The 21,128-nt window shown below is 54.8% G+C and overlaps 1 protein-coding gene across 4 annotated transcripts in view; it reads right to left on the bottom strand.

The window, feature by feature from the left end:
- Positions 1 to 17,944, bottom strand: part of BCL7A (BAF chromatin remodeling complex subunit BCL7A) — a 39,371-nt gene extending 21,427 nt beyond the window's left edge. For all 4 annotated transcript variants that reach the window (XM_035257900.3, XM_002753110.6, XM_002753111.5 and 1 more), the window contains exons 1-3: positions 17,681 to 17,944; positions 8,624 to 8,705; positions 3,572 to 3,668 (exon numbers count right to left, since the gene is read on the bottom strand). In XM_035257900.3, the coding sequence (XP_035113791.1) occupies positions 3,572 to 3,668; positions 8,624 to 8,705; positions 17,681 to 17,772 (271 nt within the window). In that variant the 5' untranslated portion in view covers positions 17,773 to 17,944. The remainder of the gene's footprint in view (positions 1 to 3,571; positions 3,669 to 8,623; positions 8,706 to 17,680) is intronic.
- Between the last annotated feature and the right edge of the window lie 3,184 nt (positions 17,945 to 21,128).

The raw sequence follows: 21,128 nt of genomic DNA, 5'->3' as shown, positions 1-21,128 counted from the left end.
ACGACCGCTTTTGTCAGAATGAGAAAGAGACAGAGACACCCCAACAGACCCGGGTGCCTGCCATATGCGAGGCACTGGGAAAAGCATTTGTGGTCACCTCGTCTAATCCTCCCAGCAACCCACTGGAGAGGCGCCATTACCGCCTTCACTTTCCAGAGGGGGAAACCGAGGCTGGGAGCAGGAGAGCCACTAGCCGGACCCATCTGCCCAGCTCCCAGCCCCATGCCTCTCCTCTACCTCAACCTGCCGAAGAGAGCCAGGCAGTCAGGCAGCCCCACCCGGGTAACTTGGACCTGAGTTTAACTGGACTTGGGTGCGCATTATACAAAAGCATCCTCTTGTGAATTCTAGAACTTAAAAAGGATGTGTGCTCCCCAATTTCTCCTCTGAGAAAATCTGAACTACCTTCCTACTGCCAGCACTCGAGCAAGATGCTGGCCCCATAGGCTCCTGAGGTTGTGTTAATTAATGACAATAAGCACTAATGTTTAACGTCTGGGCCTAGGCTGGTAGCCTGGTAACGGTGTGACCCCAATACTTGGGCTAACTCCAGCTGAGTTAGCTGGAGTTAAGGTCTTGTGGACCAAAGGGCCCAAGGCACCACCCTCTCCCTTCACCTCCTGCTATACATATCCTCCCACTTGAAGCCTTCCAGAAAACCTGGCCGGCCCACACCTTTCCCTGACCTTCCCAGTCACATGCTCTGCTGTCTGATTTGGTTTCAGCTGTACATGCACTAAAATGGAAATGAGAAAGTGGACAGGGACCTATGTTGGGGACCTGGTTTGTTCAGCAGTCTAGATTTTTCTGGAGAGTTTGTCCAGGCCACAAACCTGGATTTTTTTTTTTTTTTTTAAACACATCCTCGCTCTCTCGCCCAGTCTGGAGTACAGTGGTGCAATCTTGGCTCACTGCAACCTCCTCCTCCCAGTTTCAAGAAATTCTCCTCCCTCAGCCTCCTGAGTAGCTGGGATTACAGATGCCCGCCACCACACCCGGCTAATGTTCGTATTTTTAGTAGAGAAGGGGTTTCACCACGTTGGCCAGGCTGGTCTCGAACTCTTGACCTCGTGATCCACCTGCCTCAACCTCCCAAAATGCTGGCATTACAGGCATGAGCCACCTCGCCAGCCAATATATCTCTGTTTTAAGAGACAGGGTCTTGCTCCGTTGCCCAGACTGCAATGCAGTAGTGCAATTACTGTTTACTGCAGTCTCCAACTCCCAGGTTCAAGCGATCCTCCCACCTCAGCCGTCAGAACAGCTGTGACTATAGGTGCGCACCACCGCACCCAGCTAACTTAAATGTATTACTATTATTACTATTTTCAGAAATGAGATCTCCCTATGTTGCCCAGGTTGGTCTCAAACTCCAGGGCTCAAAGGATCCTCCTAACTCAGCCTCCCACAGTGCTGGGATCATAGGCATGGGCCACCGCCACTGTGCTTTTCTAAAGCCTGTTCAGAAGCCTGCCAGCCCTCCTGCCATTGGAACTGGTGACTGTGTTTTCCAGAAAGGTAGATTTGGCACGGGGAAGTTTGCTGGTCTTCTTCCCCTAGAACAAGACAGCACTGGGTCTGGGGAGATCAGAAACTCCAGCAAACCAATATTCCTTCCCAGTTCCTTCTTTAGTTGTTTATCTTCTACCACCTGGCTGTACCAAAGGTTTCAATGGTCAAAAGTACTAAGACATTGAAATTAGGGTCAAGAGAGAGAAAAAGGCTGGGGTTGCAGGCTCTTGTCCCAGTGGGCCAGCCAGGTGACAAAGAGGCAGTGGTTGAGCCAGGTAGGCCTGGGGGTGCCACACTCATCACAAGGGAAGGTAGCTCTGGCTTCAGGCAGCCCCTGCCTCGAGGGAGCACATGGCAATGGAGCTATCAGATCTGATTTATCAAGGGATGGCAGGATGCAGGTTTCCTGATTTCTGAACATGGGAAGCCAACTCAATTTTTATGAAGCTTTGGGGATGGGTGCGGTGGCTCCCACCTGTAATCCTAGTACTTTGGGAGGCTGAGGTGGGCAGATTGCCTGAGCTCAGAAGTTGGGAGACCAGCCTGGGCAAGATGGTGAAACCTCATCTCTACTAAAGTACAAAAAAATCAGGCGGGCATGGTAGCACAGGCCTGTGGTCCCAGCTACTCAGGAGGCTGAGGCAGAAGAATCGCTTGAACTCGGAAGGCAGAGGTTGCAGTCAGCTGAGATCACACCACTGCACTCCAGCCTGGGAGACAGGAGTCAGACTCTGCCTCAAAAAAAAAAAAAACAAAATAAAAAACGGACGTTTAGGTTTGAATCTCTGAGGGCGTTTTCCTTTGACAGATAGAGACAACCAGCAGGGACCCTCGGGGGACACTGGGGACTGGCTCGGAACATTCTGTTTTGACTGGGTAGTTACATGGGTGTGTGCAGTTTGGGAACATTTCATGGAGCCTTACACGTATCATTTGCACCTTTCCTCTCAAATAAAAGGGTCAAAACAGAAACAGACACCAGCCACAGGAAACAGTGGCAGGAGAGCCAGCCTGGATTCGGTGGGCGGACCTACGTTACAACTTGTTTGACTTTTTTGCCTTTTGAAGAGATGGGGTCTCACGGGATCGCCCAGGCTGTAGGGCAGCAGCAATTCTTAGGTACGATCATAGCACACTGCAGCTCTGAACTCCTAGGTTCAAGCGATCCTCCAGCCTCGGCCTCCTGAGCAGCCAGGACTACAGGTACGTGTTTCCTGTACGTGGCTACGTTACAACATTTGCAATTAAACAGCAAAGGAAGTTAGGCTGTGGACGTGGAAGGGCAGTTTCCAAGGACTGGTGGGATTAACCTGAAGTCAGAAATCCAGTTTGGAGGCTGGCCATGGTGGTTCATGCCTGTAATCCCAGCCCTTTGGGAGGCCATGACGGGTGGATCACTTGAAGCCAGGAGTATGAGACCAGCCTTGCCAATGTAGTGAAACTCTGTCTCAACTAAAATATACAAAAATTAGCCAGGGCTGGTGGCACATGCCTGTAGTTCCAGCTACTCAGGAGGCTGAGACAGGAGAACTGCTTGAACCCGGGAGGCGGAGCTTGCAGTGAGCCGCTATCACGCCACTGCACTCCAGCCTGGGCGACAAAGACAGAGACTCTGTCTCAAAAAGAACAAAAACCAAAACAAACACAAACAAAAAGAAAGAAGTCCAGTCTGGAGATTCTCAGCAGCCAAAGCAGAATGGAAAACACAGGCATTATCTAATTTATATGAGGGGGGAAAGAAACACACACCCAAGCAACCTTCCTGGGTATACGAGGCTGGGAGAAACATCTCCCGTGAGGTTCTCATCCCGGGTGAGGAGAGGCTCTAATTTCTATGTCTCTGGTTTAGTGCATGTCTCTTGGCCTGGTACGCTGGGAAAAGAAACTTCCTCTCCTCCGCTGAGTCCTCTCTTTGGCACGGAGGCCTCCGGGCCCTGCCCAGCCCTCCTACCCCTTGCCTGGAATGTGAACAAACCTGCCAGAGAAACACAAACACGACCCAGTGCTTGGCCAGGGCCCCGTGCTGGGCAGGAGAGGCTGGCAGGCCACGGGCACTCACCGTGCATGTCCATCATCCCTGGGGAGGAACTGTTCTCCGGAGTGGTCACCTCTGAGCCGCACTTCTCGTCCTTGCCTTTTTTCTTATTCTTGTTTTTCTGCAGAGAAAAATGGAGCAGAAACCAAGTCACCAGATTGCGCGTGTGTGCACACACATGCTCAGAGCCCCTGGGGAGTGGTGTGAATATTTTATTCTGTCGAAGCCTCCTGGAGCCCCCAGGTCTCTGAAGGGTTTTCCAGAGCCTGGATTTGAACACATCCCATTAGGGACTGGGCTCTGGGTCCCACCCGCGTTGGAATCAAAGGGTCCCACAGCGGGGAGGGTTTGAGGTTGACCCAGCTCTGGCACCCTGGGAAATCAGCCTGCCTGTTTCTGGGGCTGTCAGCAGCAGTGTGGAAATGCCTGGGCTGGCAGGACCTGCCTCCTCTTTAGGGAGAGCATCTGGGGAAGAGGCCACCATCAGCCCAGACCAGGCACAAAGTGATGCCAGATGAGCCAGGGGTCACTCATTTCCACCAGCTGCAGGCCTCCTGGGGCAGCCTTTCTCCAAGTGTACTGCCCAACTTCCAGTACAAAAGCACAGGAGTAGTTAAAAGGGAAGACCCTGGGAGGAAGGAGGGAGGATGGGGGTGCTTTTTGTGCCATTCCTTTTTTTTTTTTTGAGATGGAGTCTCACTCTGTCTCCCGGCTAGAGTATAGTGGTGTGACCTTGGCTCACTGCAACCTCCGCCTCCTGGGTTCAAGCAGTTCTCCTGCCTCAGCTCCTGAGTAGCTGGAATTACAGCTGCACGCCACCATGCCTGGCTAATTTTTATATTTTTAGTAGAGAAGGGGTTTCACCATGTTGGTCAGGCTGGTCTTGGACTCCCAACCTCATGATCCGCCCACCTCGGCCTCCCAAAGTGCTGAGATTACAGGTGTGAGTCACCGCACCTGGCCATTCATTATTGTTTTTGTTTTTTTTTACCCAAAGAAATAGAATTGTGTTAGAAACAACCTGGGCTCAGTGGGAAGAGACTCATTAACTCAATCATGGTACATTCACTCAATGAAATCCGATGCAGCAATTGCACGGAATAAGGTGGTTCTCCACAGACTAATGTGGGACGATCTGAAAATACGCACAGGTTAAAATATGTCAATATCGCCAAGATGTATGTAAGAAAAATGCAGGGTGAGTGTCGCCACCAGTGGTGAACAAAGGGTTCGTGTGTGTGCTCGCTCCTGTGTGTGTGCGCGCGTGCCTGTGCGTGTGTGTGCTCGCTCCTGTGTGTGTGTGTGTGCTCACTCCTGTGTGTGTGTGCTCGCTCCTGTGTGTGTGTGTGTGCTCGCTCCTGTGTGTGTGTGTGTGTGTGTGCTCGCTCCTGTGTGTGTGTGTGCTCGCTCCTGTGTGTGTGTGTGTGCTCGCTCCTGTGTGTGTGTGCTCGCTCCTGTGTGTGTGTGTGCTCGCTCCTGTGTGTGTGTGCTCGCTCCTGTGTGTGTGTGTGTGCTCGCTCCTGTGTGTGTGTGTGCTCGCTCCTGTGTGTGTGTGTGTGCTCGCTCCTGTGTGTGTGTGTGCTCGCTCCTGTGTGTGTGCTCGCTCCTGTGTGTGTGTGCTCGCTCCTGTGTGTGTGTGCTCGCTCCTGTGTGTGTGTGTGTGTGCTCACTCCTGTGTGTGTGTGCTCGCTCCTGTGTGTGTGTGTGTGCTCGCTCCTGTGTGTGTGCATGTGCTCGCTCCTGTGTGTGTGTGTGTGCTCGCTCCTGTGTGTGTGTGTGCTCGCTCCTGTGTGTGTGTGTGTGTGCTCGCTCCTGTGTGTGTGTGTGTGCTCGCTCCTGTGTGTGTGCACGCGTGCCTGTGCGTGTGTGTATTTACATGTATGTCTGCGAGCGAAGGCTCCCTCTAGAAGGATGAACGAAACCTGGCAATACTGTTGCCTCCAGAGAAGAGAACTGGGGTGGGGATGGGGGAGCATGCGGGGATGAGGCAGATTTATAAAAGACAGGCAGAGAAAGAGTAACATCTGAAGATAAACCGATCCAGAGAGACAGAAGAAGGTGGACTGGTGGTTACCAGGGGCAGGCGAGGTGGGTGGGGTGAGCTCCTTCTGTGGGGTGAGGAAAATGTTCTGGAAATACAGCGATTACAGCTGCACGACTCCGTGAATACACTAACTCAACCGAATACTTCAAAAGAGTGACTTCTGGCCAGGCGCAGTGGCTCATGCCTGTAATTCCAGCACTTTGGGAGGCTGAGGCAGGAGGATGGCTTGAGGTCAGGAGTTTGAGACCAGCCTAAGCAACATAGCCAGACCCTGTTTCTATTTAAATAAAAAAATAAATAAGCAAGCAAGCAAGCCGGGGGTGCATGCCTGCAGTCAGTCCCAGCTACTCAGAGGGCACAGATGGGAGGACTGCTTGAGCCCAGGAGGTCCAGGCTGCAGTGAGCACTGCCACTTCACTCCAACTGGGCAACAGAGACCCTGTCTCTTAAAAAAAAAAAAAAAAAAAGTGACTTCTTGGCCGGGCATGGTGGCTCACGGTGAAACCCTGTCTCTATTAAAATACAAAAAACTAGCTGGGCATGGTGGCACGTGCCTGTAGCTCCAGCTACTCGGGAGGCTGAGGCAGGAGAAACGCTTGAACCCAGGAGGTGGAGGCTGCAGTGAGCCGAGATCACGCCACTGCACTCCAGCCTGGATAACAGAGCAAGACTCCATCTCAAAAAAAAAAAAAAAAAGTGACTTCTATGATATGCAAATTGTCTTAATTAAAAAACTGTTTAGAATTTGAATTTTGTAATGTTTTACCTATTTAAAAGGATGAAATTTTCAAGAGTTACAAAGTAAAAAATGGATATAACCATGTAGATACTGGCTATCCCTCTACAAGGCAGAATCCCAGCCCCAACCTTCAGAGACTCAGCTGCTTGGTGTGGGGCCCGGGAATCTGCATCTTCTCAAGGTGCTCAGCCAGGCCCAGACCCATCGTCCTAGAGGGAAAGAGTGGGGGAGTGGCACATGGCACATCACAGCTCACAGATGAAGAGGGAATTTGCATTTCTCGGCACCGACTGCACAGCCGGCTCAGTGCTAAGTATTCTCCGTGGTGATATACTGCTTTTGCTCTGTTGCAGAAACCGCGAGTTGGAAGTCACTGCTCCATTCCTCAAAAGTGGGGACTAAGGCCCAGCAAGGTGGGGTCAACTGCCCAACACCACAGGTTAATTAGGGCTGAGCTGTCCGACTCCAAATCCAACAGTCCTTTGAAGCCTAGAGCTGCCCTGTCTTTCCTATGGCCCACAGCTTACGTTTTCTCCTTGATCACATTCCATTTGGCACTTCCCTGATATCTGTTTCATGCTATTCTATAATTATCCTCCCCCAACGAGATTAGAAATTCCTTGAGAGCAGGGACCACATCTTCTCAAATGCAACCGGCGTTTCTACACCTAATGGTGGGCAAGGCGCAGACATGGGCCGGAGCCAGTAGCTGCCTTCGAGGAGCCTGCAGTGCTCTTCCCAGGGAGATGCGGAGAGAGACCAAGTCTCAGTCCCTTTGAGGGAAGCAGCCCTGGTGGTTCCAGGAGCCCAGGCCAGGACCAGAAGGGACAACAAAGGCCCAAGTTCAGGGGTGAGCTTGTGATCAGGGCCAAGAATGAATGGAGCCACAGCCCTGCCCCGAGACCCGACCCTGAAGATGGGGGAGGGAAACTCAGCCCCTGTCTTTTTGGAGGAAGTTGAACCCCCACTTGCTTCCCCCACCCAAAACTTACCAATCATGACCTCACATCAGTGCCAGGAGTGACGGCAGCCATGTGGGTTAGTCTGCGCCATCTTCCCAGTAGAAGGACTGAGTTTGAGGAAATAAGGAAGGCAGTCCAGGCAGGGGGAACGGCCCAGGCAAAGGCCTCTGGGGGAGACTGTTCTTGATTTGGGATGGAAATGAGGGGTCTCTGGAGGTAACTGGCCTGGGAGCCAAGACGTTGGAGAGCCTTGTCTGCAAAGTTGGGGCAGCTGCCAGCCGTCAAGCCCTCCCCAAGAACTAGGACAGCGCCTCCAGCTCCCTCTAGTGGTGGAAGTTGGGATGGCGCCACCCCTCCAAGAGCCCTCCTAGAGACCCTTGCATCCGCGCACCAGGATTTTCTAATCTAGGAGCCCCCATCATCAGCAGCTGCAGTCACCAGCAGCTCCTCCAAGCGCAGAGAAAACATGCACTTTGGAGTCAGACAGGCCTGAGCTCCACTCACAGCTCTGATGCTAGCTGTGTGACTCTAGGGAAGTGGCTTCACCTCTCTGAGCCTGTGTCCTCACTTGTACAGAGAAGAGTTAAAAAGATCAACTCCACAGGCTGAGTAGGAAAAATAACTGAGATGCTGCATGTGAGGCATCATCCCAGGGCCTGGCAGATGATCACGGGCTCAGGAACAGAACCACAAAGGTGGGGAGAACCTGCCTATCCTTGGGCGCCGCCACACCTGCCCTGAACCACAGTGCAATACCTGGGGAGGGTGCTCAGCCCAGAAGACACAATTTGCAGGCTGGGCACCGTGGCTCACTCCTGTAACCCCAGTGCTTTGGGAGGCCCAGGCAGGTGGGTCGCCTGAGGTCAGGAGTTCAAGAACGGCCTGGCCAACATGGTGAAATCCCATCTCTACTAAAAATACAAAAATTTAGCCAGGTATGGTGGCATGTGCCTATAATCCCAGCTACTTGGGAGGCTGAGGCTGGAGAATCACTTGAACTTAGGAGACAGAGACTGCAGTGAGCCAAGATCATGCCACTGCACTCCAGCCTGGGCAACAAAGCAAGGCTCTGTCTCAAAAAAAAAAAAAGGAAGAAGGGGAAGGGGAAGGGGTAGGGGAAGGGGAAGAAGATGACACAACTTGCAGATGCTCCCCCCCACTCTTAGGGTCAGAATCTGGGGCTGGAGTAGGAGGGTTGGGGGCGGGTCCTTCCACTCCCAGGGGCAGTTGGTCCCAGAGCCCAGGCACAGGTGGCAGCAGACAACCCTCCTCCCTGTGGTGGAGAGAGCACAGATGGACGGCCCACCCCAGGGGACCAGCCCCATACTCACATCATCAACCTTGGGCTCCGTCACAGGGACCCATTTGTAGATTCGTAGAGACGTGTCACCAACAGTCACCCATTTCTTCTCCCTGAGGATGATGAGGAAGAGCCGGTTCATCGTTGGGGGACACAGGGCACACTCCCTTGGGATGAGAGCAGGCTCTCGCTCACACAGATGAGGGCTTGAATCCCAGCTCCACCCTCACTAGCTGGAGCCCCTGGGCAGGCCACATCACCAAGTAAGCCTGGCTTCTCCACCTGTGACCCTACATAGGGTGGTTGTCCTCTTCAGGCTGTTGCCAAAAAGGGTGAGGGTGGGGCTCCTATTACAAGGACTCCTATGGGTGGTGGGAGTCAGGCCCAGGTTCCTCCTGCGTCACTGCCGATGCCACCCAGCCAGTGGACTGGGCTACCCTCGCCCTTCTGGGCAGCAGAGAGGGCTTCAGGCCAGTGGGCCAATTCCTCTCATGGGGGGTGGAGTCATTGCCAAGGACACCCTGGGGCTCCTCCTGCCCTCCTGGCTATGTGTCTGAGGTCAGTGGAGGCAGGAGCAGGCAGGCCGGGGCCACCCACACTCTGCCGGAGGAATGCCCTTCGCTGTGGCCAAGGAGAGCCAGGGAGCGGTGACCTCGGCCCGAAAGGAGGGTGCGTGGCCTGAATCTGTGGGTGGCAGCCGGGAGGGAGGGGACCCGCACTCCTGGATCAGAGCTCCTAGTGACCCTGTCTGCAAGGTCACCCAGCTGCATTACAAATGCCTGAAGGACTGAGCCCAGACCCTGTGAGAGGCAGGTTTATGGATGAGACTGAGAAACTTACAAGCCACAGAAGGAAATAGGACTGGTTTTCATCCAAGGTAACAATGACCACCCTCTCCTCCACCACCGCCACTCCGCCCCGAGCCGCTGTCATCTTCCAATTATTGCTACAGCCAGCCACCTCCTGTCCTTGACCCCCTGCACTTGTCCTTTACAGCCCCAAAGGCCCAGCGGCCACACCCCTGAGGGGGCTGAGGCTCCGAAGAGCCTCTCAGAAGCCGGGCTGGGGTTGGAACCCAGGCTCCCAACTCGCGGCTCTGCCATCTCAGGAGACGTGTGAGGCTACCAAGGAGCCACTGACTGCTCAGCAGGGAGGCTGCTGGATTTCACGGCCCCACAGGGGCTGTCAGGCCAGGCGCACTCCTGGCACAGGCAACATAGCTCCCTGAGTCCTCAGCAATTTTGGTGACAAAAGTTCCCCAGAACCAATAATTCTGTGCAGCAGGAGCGCCTCTGTCCATGAGCTGACTGGCACCTTTTCTTGGCCTCTCTGCCCAAACTCAGCCTTGGGTCACCCCTTTGTTGTGCACGTGGCCCCTCACATGCTGGTGTGAGAGGCTACAGGACTCCCACTCCATCACCATAGGGGTTACAAGATGCCAGAGCACACTGAAAGTCAGACGGCCAAAACCATAGACACCTCAGCCCCAAAAACCCTGCCTGCTCAAGTCCCACATGTTCCCTGCCAGAGGACACTATGGCCGGCTTTTCTTATTATACCAATGGCTGTCCCTAGTTCCTTCTATGTGCCAAGTACTATGCCGGCTCTCCTGGCAGGAAATGGTAACTTGCGGCCAGGCGCGGTGGCTCACGCCTGTAATCCCAGCACTTTGGGAGGCCCAGGCCTCAGGTGTATCACCTGAGGTCGGGAGATCAAAACCATCCTGACTAACATGGTGAAACCACATCTCTACTAAAAAAAAAAATCCAAAAAATTAGCCGGGCATGGTGGCACGTGCCTGTAATCCCAACTACTCAGGAGGCTGAGGCAGGAGAATCATTTCAACCTGGGAGGTGGAGGTTGCGGTGAGCTGAGATCACGCCATTGCACTCCAGCCTGGGCAACAAGTGTGAAACTCTGTCTCGGGGAAAAAAAAAAAAAAAAAAGGAAATGGCAACTGTCCCATTTGACAGATAAAGAAACTGAGGCACAGGGCAGTGAAGGTGAACTCATCTCCCAGAGCCAGCACTTAGACCCTTCCCCCAGCACAGCTGTTGAGCGCAGCCTCTGCCCCGATCCCTGCACATTTTGACCCAGAAAGGATGTAGGAAAGATGTGTCTCTAAGTCCAGCAGCCAGTCTCCTGCCTCCTGTGGGCAAAGCAGACAAACCATGATGCGCACCTTTCCCCTCCTCCATTCTGAGCAATCAGAAGGGGTCCAGAAGGGACAGGGTATTCCCGAGAAGAAGCTGGGTTGTTAGAGCAACGAACAGAATAGCCATTGTGTGCCCTGGCTATTACATGCCAGGCTCCATGCCAAGCACTTTACTTATACACCCTCTCCCCCTGGGATCCCCAACAGGCTATGAGAGGGGGATGACTGTCACCCTTTTTACAGATACAGAAACAGGGTGCCCAGAGAGGTTACACTGCTAACTTGGGGTCTCACAGATAGGAAGTGGCAGGCTTGGACCCGACACCACCTCCTGCTATTCTGTTGCCCATGAAAATCAAGAATCCATTCTAAGGAGCGGGGGGTAGCAGAAGCTGGAGGAAGAATGACAAATTGCCAGGACCTCATGCAGACTGGCCAAAGCCATTCATTACTCATGAGCCCTGGACCAGCTTCCCAGTAAATCAACCCATTCAAGGTTTGATTGTATTTGGGGGGTGGAAAAAAGTAATTGACTTGTAACACACAGGACACCTTTCAGGGCAGAAAGTGTGCCGGAGATCTGGGCTTTGGAGCCGCAAATGTGCCAAGATGCAAGTTTGCAGCTGCTTCCCAGAGAGGCTTGAGGCCACTGCAGGCTATGAGCTAAATGCAGCCAGGCTTTTGTGCCTCTGTTTGCCCCGACTGGCGACATCTTCGCCAAGTTTTCATTATCATATTTCTAGGCGTGGACATTGAGGGGGCTTTGGGACAGAGGCAAGAACATTAAGAACTCTATCTCAGCCAGGCTCGGTGGCTCACGCCTATAATCCCAGCACTTTGGGAGGCCGAGGTGGGTGGATCACGAGGTCAAGAGATCGAGACCATCCTGGTCAACAAGGTGAAACCCCGTCTCTACTAAAAATACAAAAATTAGCTGGGCATGGTGGTGTGCGCCTGTAGTCCCAGCTACTCAGGAGGCTGAGGCAGGAGAATTGCTTGAACCCAGAAGGCGGAGGTTGCAGTGAGCCGAGATCGTGCCATTGCACTCCAGTCTGGGTAACAAGAGCGAAACTCCGTCTCGAAAAAAAAAAAAAGAACTCTATCTCTGGGCTGGAGCCGCGCTCAGCCAAGCAGCCACCCAGGAGGGACGGTGGAGCTCAGGTTTAAGGCACCGAGTGAGTGCCCGGGAGGACATGCGATTTCACAGCCACAGACACATCAGCTGGGCACATGAGTTCAGCGAAGCAGCTGAGGTTTCCCACAACTGCCTCCCAAGACCATCACAACACAGCCCGCCCCAAAAAAGGGCATTGCTCCCCTCCCCCAATGAGGGTATTAAGCTATACTCATCACTTATTTTTTTTTAATTTTTCAATTTTTTTGAGACAGAATCTTGTTCTGTCGCCCAGGATGGAGTGCAGTGGCGCAATCTCAGCTCACTGTAACCTCCACCTCCCAGGTTCAAGAGATTATTCTCCTGCCTCAGCCTCCCGAGTAGCTGGGATTACAGATACCCACCACCACGCCCTGCTTTTGTATTTTTAATAGAGATGGGGGTTGTTGTTTTAATAGAGATGTTGGCCAGACTGACGTCAAACTCCTGATCTCAGGTGATCTGTCCGCCTCGACCTCCCAAAATGCTGGGATTGCAGGAGTGAGCCACTGTGCCCAGCCTATTTTTATTTTTTTTGAGATAGGGTCTCACTCTGCTGCCCACGCTGGAGTGTGGTGCTGCGATCACTCATTGCAGCCTCAACCTCCTGACCTCAGGTGATCTTCCCGCCTCAGCCTCCCAAAATGCTGGGATTGCAGGTGTGAGCCACCCCGCCCGGGCCCCGCTTTATATTTAGGGTGGCAAACAGCTGGTCAACAGGCGTGTCTGGTTTGGCCTGCATAGTACTTTAACAATTTTGAATTTGCTGCCAAACTTAAAAAAGCAAAACAAAACAAAACAGCTTCCCATAAAAATCCAGACTTCTGGTTACTCTTAAAAACACGACCTGGGCCCACACGCCCCACGGGGAAGCAGCAGCTTGCTCAGATGGGCTCTGGCCCCCTCGGATGCCCTCACTCTTGACACCTATAGGCACCAGGTCCTGAAATCACCACAACCCCCAGGCCACAGCCCAACTTGCTGCAAAGTTCGCCCTGGGGTATCCCGCACCTCCTGTCCTGGCAGCCCCGTAACCTCACCGTGACTTCAGCACCTCTCTCTTCCCGTCACACCTGGGCTCCTGAAAAGAAAGGCTAAACTGAGGCCCCAGCAATAGGAACACAGCCTCAAATGCCCCTCCCCAGCACGGACTCCTATATAAACTACAAGTATCCATCTCAGATTCTCCAGGCTAAGGCCAATTTCCAATGTTCTCCTGGGTCCAGGTCCAAGGGCCAACCAACAAGACCGTCTTAGGGTTACCCGCTGCCCAAGGGGACCCTGCTGCCTCCCTCCAGGAAAGCTCTAATCCCCTCTCCCTGCACTCATTCCTCAGGGCTAGTCCCTGCCTACTCAGGAGCCTGGCCCAGGGCTGGCCTCACCCCAGCTAGGCCCAGGTCTGCTGGACCTGCCATGTGCCCAGTAGGAAGGTCTTCATGCTGAAACCTCCAGAGAAGCTGAGGTGAGGGAGGCGTCAGGCCCAAACCTCCACCTCTCCTGGGACAGACCCTTCTCAGTCCGTACAGCAAGTCGCTGAGGGAACCCTTGGACCAGGCACTGAGGGGTCCCGGCCTAAGCCTACTTTGTTTTTGTTTTGAGACGAAGTCTTGCTCTTGTTCCCCAGGCTGGAGTGCAATGGCGTGATCTCAGCTTACAGCAACCTCTGCCTCCCGGGTTCAAGCGATTCTTCTGCCTCAGCCTCCTGAATAGCTGTTATTACAGGCACCGGCCACCACGCCTGGCTAAGTTTTATATTTTTAGTAGAGATGGGGTTTCATCATGTTGGCCAGGCTGGTCTCGAACTCCTGACCGCAGGTGATCTGCCCACCTTGGCCTCCCAAAGTGCTGGGATTACAGGCATGAGCCACTGCGCCCTGCCTGGTTTTGTTTTTTGAGACAGGTTCTCACTCTGTCACCCAGGCTGGAGTGCAGTGGCATGATCGTAGCTCACTGCAGCCTCAACCTCCTGGGCTCAAGTGACCCTCTGGGCTTAGTCTCCCAAGTAGTTGGGATTACAGGTAAGGGCCACCATGCCTGTCTAATTTTTTTTTTTTTTAATTGAGATGGAGTCTATCTCTGTCCCCCAGGATGGAGTGCAGTGGTGCGATCTTGGCTCACTGCAACCTCTGCCTCCCAGGATCAAGTGATTCTCCTGTCTCAGCCTCCCGAGTAGCTGGGATTACAGGTGTGCACCACCACACCTGGCTAATTTTTTGTATTTTTAGTAGAGACAGAGTTTCACCATGTTGGCCAGGTTGGTCTCAAACTCCTAACCTTAGGTGATCTGACCACCTCGGCCTCCAAAAGTGCTGGGATTACAGGTGTGAGCCGCCACACCTGGCCTAGTTTTTCTTTTCCTTTTTTTAAAATTAAGACCGCGGTGGGTCACGCCTGTAATCCCAGCACTTTGGGAGGCCGAGGCATAAATCACCTGAGTTCAAGACCAGCCTGACCGACATGGAGAAACCCCATCTCTACTAAAAGTGGAGCCTGTAATCCTAGCTACTTGAGAGGCTGAGGTAAGAAAATCGCTTGAACCCAGGAGGCAGAGGTTGTGGTGAACCGAGATCACACCATTGCCCTCATGCTTGGGTGACAAGAAGGAAACTCCGTCTCAAAAAAATGAAAAATAAAAATAAAAAAGAGATGGAGTCTCACTATGTTGCCCAGGCTGGTCTCAAACTCCTAGGTTCAAGTCATCCTCCCATCTCAGCCTCCCAGAGTGCTGGGATTATAGGCGTGAGCCACCACACTGGGACTCCAAGCCTATGCTGCAGCCCAAGCCTTCGTCTCCCACAGGCCCCTTCTTTCCTCCTCCAGCACAGGGCCTCGGAATCCTGGCCCGGTTTCCCAAAAGAGGCCCACCATTTTGTTTTCCCTTCTGCCACATTCTGCTTACTTAACACTGCACCGGCCTGTCTTGCTGAAACACCAGACAGAAAACAGGGAAATGAGAGGAAGGCCACAGCTTTTTCTGGGGGTGGGGGAAGTGCCAGGGGATGGTTTGAGGGGGTGTAATTTTAGGGGTCACTGGGGCTGAGGAGAAACCCACCCAAGGCTCACGGGGCCAAATCGTCTGCCAGACACCTCAGCTCCCCTCTGGGTAAAAAAATACAGGATTCCTTGTTAAATTTCCATTTCAGATAAACAGATAATGTTTTCGTATAAGTATGTCCCAAATATGGCATGAGACATACTTACACACAAAAACATTTATTTTTAAAACATTATCTGAAATTTGAATTTAACTGGGTGTGCTGCATTTTTTCTGCTTAAACCTGGCAACCCCACCTCCCGGCCAGTGGTGAAATGCATGGTTGGTGGCCACACAATTAATAAACAACCCAAAGTTTTGTGGGCTGAGTCGAAGACCCAATCCAAAGGCACGGAGAAGGTGGGCGATGGCTTCTCAGGGGCCGGAGAAACCTGGGCAATAAGTCCAAGGCTTTCACTTAGAAGGGGCCAAAAAAAAAAAAAAAAATCAGAAAGCCAAGTTTCTATAAAGTCCACCTTACAATAGGGACAACCCTGAATAACTGCTCCTCCTGCGCCCGTGGCTCGCTGCTTTTGGAGGCGTGACCTCACTGGTCCTCAACAACCCGAGGCGACCCAGAGGCCACGCACAGAGCCCCGGTCACCATGGTTAGAGAAGTGATCATGATATGCCCAAGGTCACGGCAAGAAAGTGAACTGGAAGCCCGACCTCGAGATCCCAACGCCTGAGGTCTTCAGAGGACACGATGTGATGTTTCCCCAAACTCAGGGAGGCGTAGAGGCGCAGCCCCGCCTCCCTCAGCCCCAACTACAGGCCTGGTCCCCGTGGGCTCAGTGGGCTGGAAGGCCTCCAGGCTGGCCACCCTGGGGCCCGCGGGGTGGAAAGCCCCATCTCTCCATCTGCCCTCCCTGCAGAGCAGCTGGCCGCCCTGCGGGAGCAGCTGTCAGAGTGCAGGAGCCTCTGCCCTGCCGGGAACCTGGGGCAGGAGGCCCCACCACGCCTCCCCAAGCAGAGAAAGGCGGCTTGCCGGCTGCTTCCCAACCTTCAGGCCGGCGACAGAAGGGACCCAGGCACAGACACACCAGTTCTTTCTTTGCACAGGGGCTGAGGCGAGGAGGGGAGCCACTTCAGGGTTCCCACGGGGAATCCCACAGTGGAGGGGGCTGCGGGTTGCTTTCTAGTGTGTGTGTGTTGGCCTGCAGCTGTTTCTGCCATTTTTAAATGGCTCCAGTCGGGCACCGGGCGCCCTGCGCACCAGGGGAGCTCCCGAGACATCGACGACTTGGATCTCAACTTTGGAAAGCCTCCCCTTCTCCCGGTTCTGAAAATTCTTTGTCCCACTGGAGTCAAACCCAGCCCACGGCCGGGCATCCGGCCATCGCAGCCAGCCCTTTCCATAGGAGGCCCGAGAGCACGTGGACTTTATTGATTTTCCTCTTGCCTTTTTTGTTGGGTTTGACTCAGAAGGGACAGCTAACTTGTGACACCGCCACACCGGAGGCTCGCCCCCAGTGGCTTTTAGAGACCGAGGCACTACTTGAGAAATGACACCCCTAAACGTAAACATCCCTTGCCAAGGGGCCTGCCCGGCTTCCAGGCTCGAAATAAAGGGTCGGGACGAGCCCGCGGGCGCTGACACTCGGGGCCAGCATCGCAGCGGCTCTTCTCCCTCCCAGACCCCGGTGAAGGCGTGGGAAAAAAATAATAAAGTTGAAATCAGGGAGCGGGGAGTTTTCAACAAGTCTGACCCAACCTAGCGATCTGCTGGCGCCTCGGGCCTGGCCCAGAGGACGATTCCGAGCAGACCCGGACGAGGCCGCGGAGAGGTTCGATCCCCTAAATGACTACCCGGCCACGCCGGGCGGACGCTAACCGGAGACCGAAAACCACGCGCGGCGGCGGCGGCGACAGCCGCCGAGTCCTCCTCACCCCCGTGCAGAGAACAAAAACAACGGCTCCCTCCGCAAAACAAACACGAGCTCGCGGTGTGGAAAGGCAGCCGCGGCCCAGGACCAACGGCTTCTGGCCAAAAACATCTGCTGGCCCGAGCCCCCCGCCCCGGGCGCCGCGCAGAGCGGGGTGGGACGTGGGCGCCCCGCGCCCCTGGCCGCTGGCTCCCGGCGCTCGCCCCCATCTTTCCTGGTCGCCGAGAGCTCTCGCTCCAGGCAGCCCAAAGCGCTAAATTTAAACGGCTCGCGCTCTGCAAACTCCGCAGACTCGAGGGCGCCGGGCCCGGGAGGCGGGAGCGGGCAGCCGGGCGGGCCGGGGCCGGCGGAGAGCGGCGGGGCGCGGGCCAGGGCGCGCGGGGAGGAGACGGCGGCGGCGGCCCGCTCGGAGTCTGCACAATGGAGCTCGCGCTCTCCCCGCCGCCGCCGGCATCACGGCCCCGGCGCGCGGGAAGCCGCTTTCATGTGACTTGCACAAAACGAAATGGCTTCTGGGGCCGGCCCCGAGCCCCCCTCCCGGGAGCCAAGCGCCGCGGTGGGGGCTGCCCGCGGCTCCAACCGCCCGGCCCCGGCGCCCGCCGCCTCCGGGCCGCCGCCGCCGCCGCGCCAGGTGGGCGACAGGAGCGAGCGCACCTGGGCAGCGGCCGCGGCCCCCGCCTGGCGCAGGTGACCCGGCTCGCGCACCGCCCGCCCGCCCGCGCGCCCTAGCCAAGTCCCGGGGCCCGCGGCGGGGCCGGGCCGGGGCAGGCGGCCCGGGCGCTGCGCCCCGCGGCTTTCTGGAGCCGCGCTCGGGCTCGGGGCGGCCGGGGAGGCGGCGGGCGGCAGGCGCCTCCGCTTACCATTTGCGCACTTTCTCGATCGCCGCCATGACCCTCTTGATATCATCTTTGGCCCGGCTCCTGGTCTCGGCTCGAACCGACCTGCCCGACATGGTTCCGGCGGGGAGACGGAGGCTGGGGAGCGCGCCCGCCGGGTCCTGCTCGCGCTCCGCGGCGGCCACACTCGCGCCCGCCCGCCGCTCACTCACTGGCGCACAGACACTCGCACTCTCACACGCACACACTCACACACACACTCACACACACACTCACACACACACACACAAAGCCTGGGGCCGCCGCGCGCTGGGCCCAGTGCGCAAGCGCCGGGCGGCAGCTGCACGGAGCAGGGGGAGCCGCGCTGCTGCCGCCGCCGGCGGTGCGGCCTCCGGGCGCGGCGGCCACCGGGCAGCGCCCCCGGGCCTCCCGCGCCCCCAGGGGGGACGCCCCGGACGCTCTCCCAGGGAGGCGGCTCCGGGCGCGCGGCGGGGGCGGGCTTGAAGTGCGCGCGGACCCTTCCTCGGAGGCCGCAGGTGCCGAGGGGTCCCCGGGAGGCCGCCGGTCTGCGGGGGCGCTGGAGCACGTTTCCTGGGGAGCCGGCTCAGCAGCCCCTGCCTGGGCCTGGAGCGCGGCGGCGGGTGCGGTCAAGTTTCTTGCCGGACTCTTGACTTCCCCGAGTTGAAGGCGCCGGTTCGGGACGCGAGGTGCTCTCGGAAAGAGTTGGGCATCGCGCGTCTCTGCTGGCCCGCGGCCCTGTTCGAATGCGAGCTAGGACGTCGCCTGCCCCAGGCCTTGTCCTTTTGGAACACCGGGTTCGTAGGAAGGTGCCTGGGGCCAGGCAGACCACGAGAGACTCTCGATCATGCGACCTAAAGAATTTCATCGAGCTCAGGAAAAGCTCGATGATGATCAGCATCGTAACAGGGACTCTTCCTCCTGCCCCCGCTTTATCTCAGAAATAAAGCGAGAGGGTCTTCGCTCGGGTTCACCAGAGGACCACAATTTCCCCTTAAGCCACTCCTGACTTCAGTACCAGACTGAGACCAGGCGCTGCTGCTGCCGAAACGACCCTAGCGGGTACAAGGGACTGGTCCCATCTACAAGGAGGACTTTTGAGGCCTCAGAACAGAGCCCCGGAGAGGAATCTGCGATGATCAGGGTAACCTGGGTGCCGCACCTTGGTCTTCAGCTGCATCGGAACCGGCTGGACCAGAGCTAACGCGCGCCTGAAATGAAGTGGGAGACTGAGAGTGGCCCGAATGTCATGCCCTGGGCCTGCCATTTCACAGCTGGGGAAACTGAGTCCCGGGAATGGTCAAGGTTGCAGCCCTGAACATACAACAAGGTTGTAGCTGTCGCTACTCTAGACCAGTTTCCCCTGAGGGTTTGGTCTTTGGGGAAAACGCTACTGAGGAAATGGAGAAACTGCAGGCCTTTTCCTAGGCATTTATTCTTACTATTATGAAACTCAAGCTCCTGACGTGAATAATGAAGAAAAGAACAAATGCTGGCCGGGCGCAGTGGCTCATGCCTGTAATCCCAGCACTTTGGAAGGCTGAGATGGGCGAATCAACTGAAGTCAGGAGTTCGAGACCAGCTTGGCCAACATGCTGAAACCCATTCTACTAAAAATACAAAATTAGCCAGGCACGGTGGCAGGCACCTATAATCCCAGCTACTCTGGAGGCTGAGACAGGAGACTCGCTTGAACCTGGGGGATGGAAGTTGCAGTGAGTGGAGATCACACCACTGCACTCCAGCCTGGGTGACAGAGTGAGACCCTGTCTCAAAAAAAAAAAAAAGGCCAGGCGTGGTGTTCACATCTGTAATTCCAGCACTTTAGGAGGCTGAGGTGGGCAAATCACAAGGTCAGGAGTTTGAGACCAGCCTGGCCAACAGGGTGAAACTCTGTCTCTACTGAAAATACAAAAATTAGCGGGGCGTGGTGGTGCGCGCCTGTAATCTCAGGGACTCCGGAGGCTGAGGCAGGAGAATTGCCTGAACCTGGGGTTGCAGTGAGCCAAGATCATGCCGTTGCTCTCCAGCCTAGGTGACAGAGCAAGACTGCGTCTCAAAAAAACAAAGCAAAACAAAAAGGAACAAATACAAATACCTCAAAGAATCGTTCTGAGGATTTTCTGGGAAAATATGCAACAGCAGGTCATAAAACAGATCTGACAGAGATATGAGATCAACAGATATGTGCTTTGGGCCACACGGAACTTTTAAAAAATATATCTAACAATTTAAAATAGGAAAATATCCTGTCAGAACTCAAATAATGACTGATGAACGGACAAATATGTCTGTCCACACAATGGAATATTATTCAGCCGCAAAAGGGGATGAATACATGCTATGACATGGGTGAACCTTGAAACATGCTAAGTGGAAGAAGCCTGCCACAAAAGGACAAATATTGTGTAAATCCACTTACGTGAGATATCTAATACTAGGTGAATCCAGAGAGCCAGAAATCAGACTGGTGGTTGCCAGGCGCAAGGCGGAGGGGAGAATAGGAGTGACTGCTAATGGGCGTGGGGTTTCCTTTTGGAGTGATAGGAAAGTTCTGGAATGAGATGGTGATGGTTGTAGAACAGTGTGAATGTACTTAATGACCCTGAGTTGTGCACTTTTAATGGTTGCAATGGTCAATTTTATGGGTATCTGATCACAATAAAGAGAAATCTAGGCTGGGCGTGGTGGCTCACACATGTAATCCCAGCACTTTGGGAGGCCGAAGTGGGTGGATCACCTGGGCTCAGGAGTTTGAGATCAGCCTGGGCAACATGGTGATCTCATGTTCTCTACAAAAAATTCAAAAAGTAGCCAGGAGTGGTTGTGTGCATCTGCAGCCCCAGCTACTCGGGAGGCTGAGGGGAAGATGGCTTGGGCCCAGAACGTGGAGGCTGCAGTCAGCCGAGAGCTCGCCACTGCACTGCAGCCGGGGTAACAAAGTGCCACCCTGTCTCAAAAAAATAAAGAAGAAAGAAAAGGAGAAAGAGAGAGAGAGAGGGATGGAGGAATCCAGAACGAACAGATCTGCAAACTGGACCCCCAGTGCCATGTGGCGCCCATCAGCTAGAGCTGAGGGACCCTGTGCCTTTCAGACAGCGTTCTCTAGAGCTGAGGGACCCTGTGCCTTTCAGACAGCGTTCTCTAGAGCTGAGGGACCCTGTGCCTTTCAGACAGCGTTCTCTAGAGCTGAGGGACCCTGTGCCTTTCAGACAGCGTTCTCTAGAGCTGAGGGACCCTGTGCCTTTCAGATAGTGTTCTCTACGTCACCAATGCACTCACAGCCACTTTACTTACTTGTGTTACCTGTCTGGCCCCTAAAGGTATTTGTGATTTTGATCCCCGATAAAACTGTAACGCTTTCTTCAAATGTCCTTTATCAATCTAGTATGTCACTTTTAGTCATTTCCTATTTCCTGCAGGTATTTTTACACTTCTTTCCTTCAACAAAGCA

The sequence above is a fragment of the Callithrix jacchus genome, chromosome 9 (assembly GCF_049354715.1).
Source record: "Callithrix jacchus isolate 240 chromosome 9, calJac240_pri, whole genome shotgun sequence".
Lineage (NCBI taxonomy): Eukaryota > Metazoa > Chordata > Mammalia > Primates > Cebidae > Callithrix > Callithrix jacchus.
The sequence above is the reverse complement of the archived record's forward strand: the minus strand, read 5'-3'. Positions and strand labels throughout refer to the sequence as shown.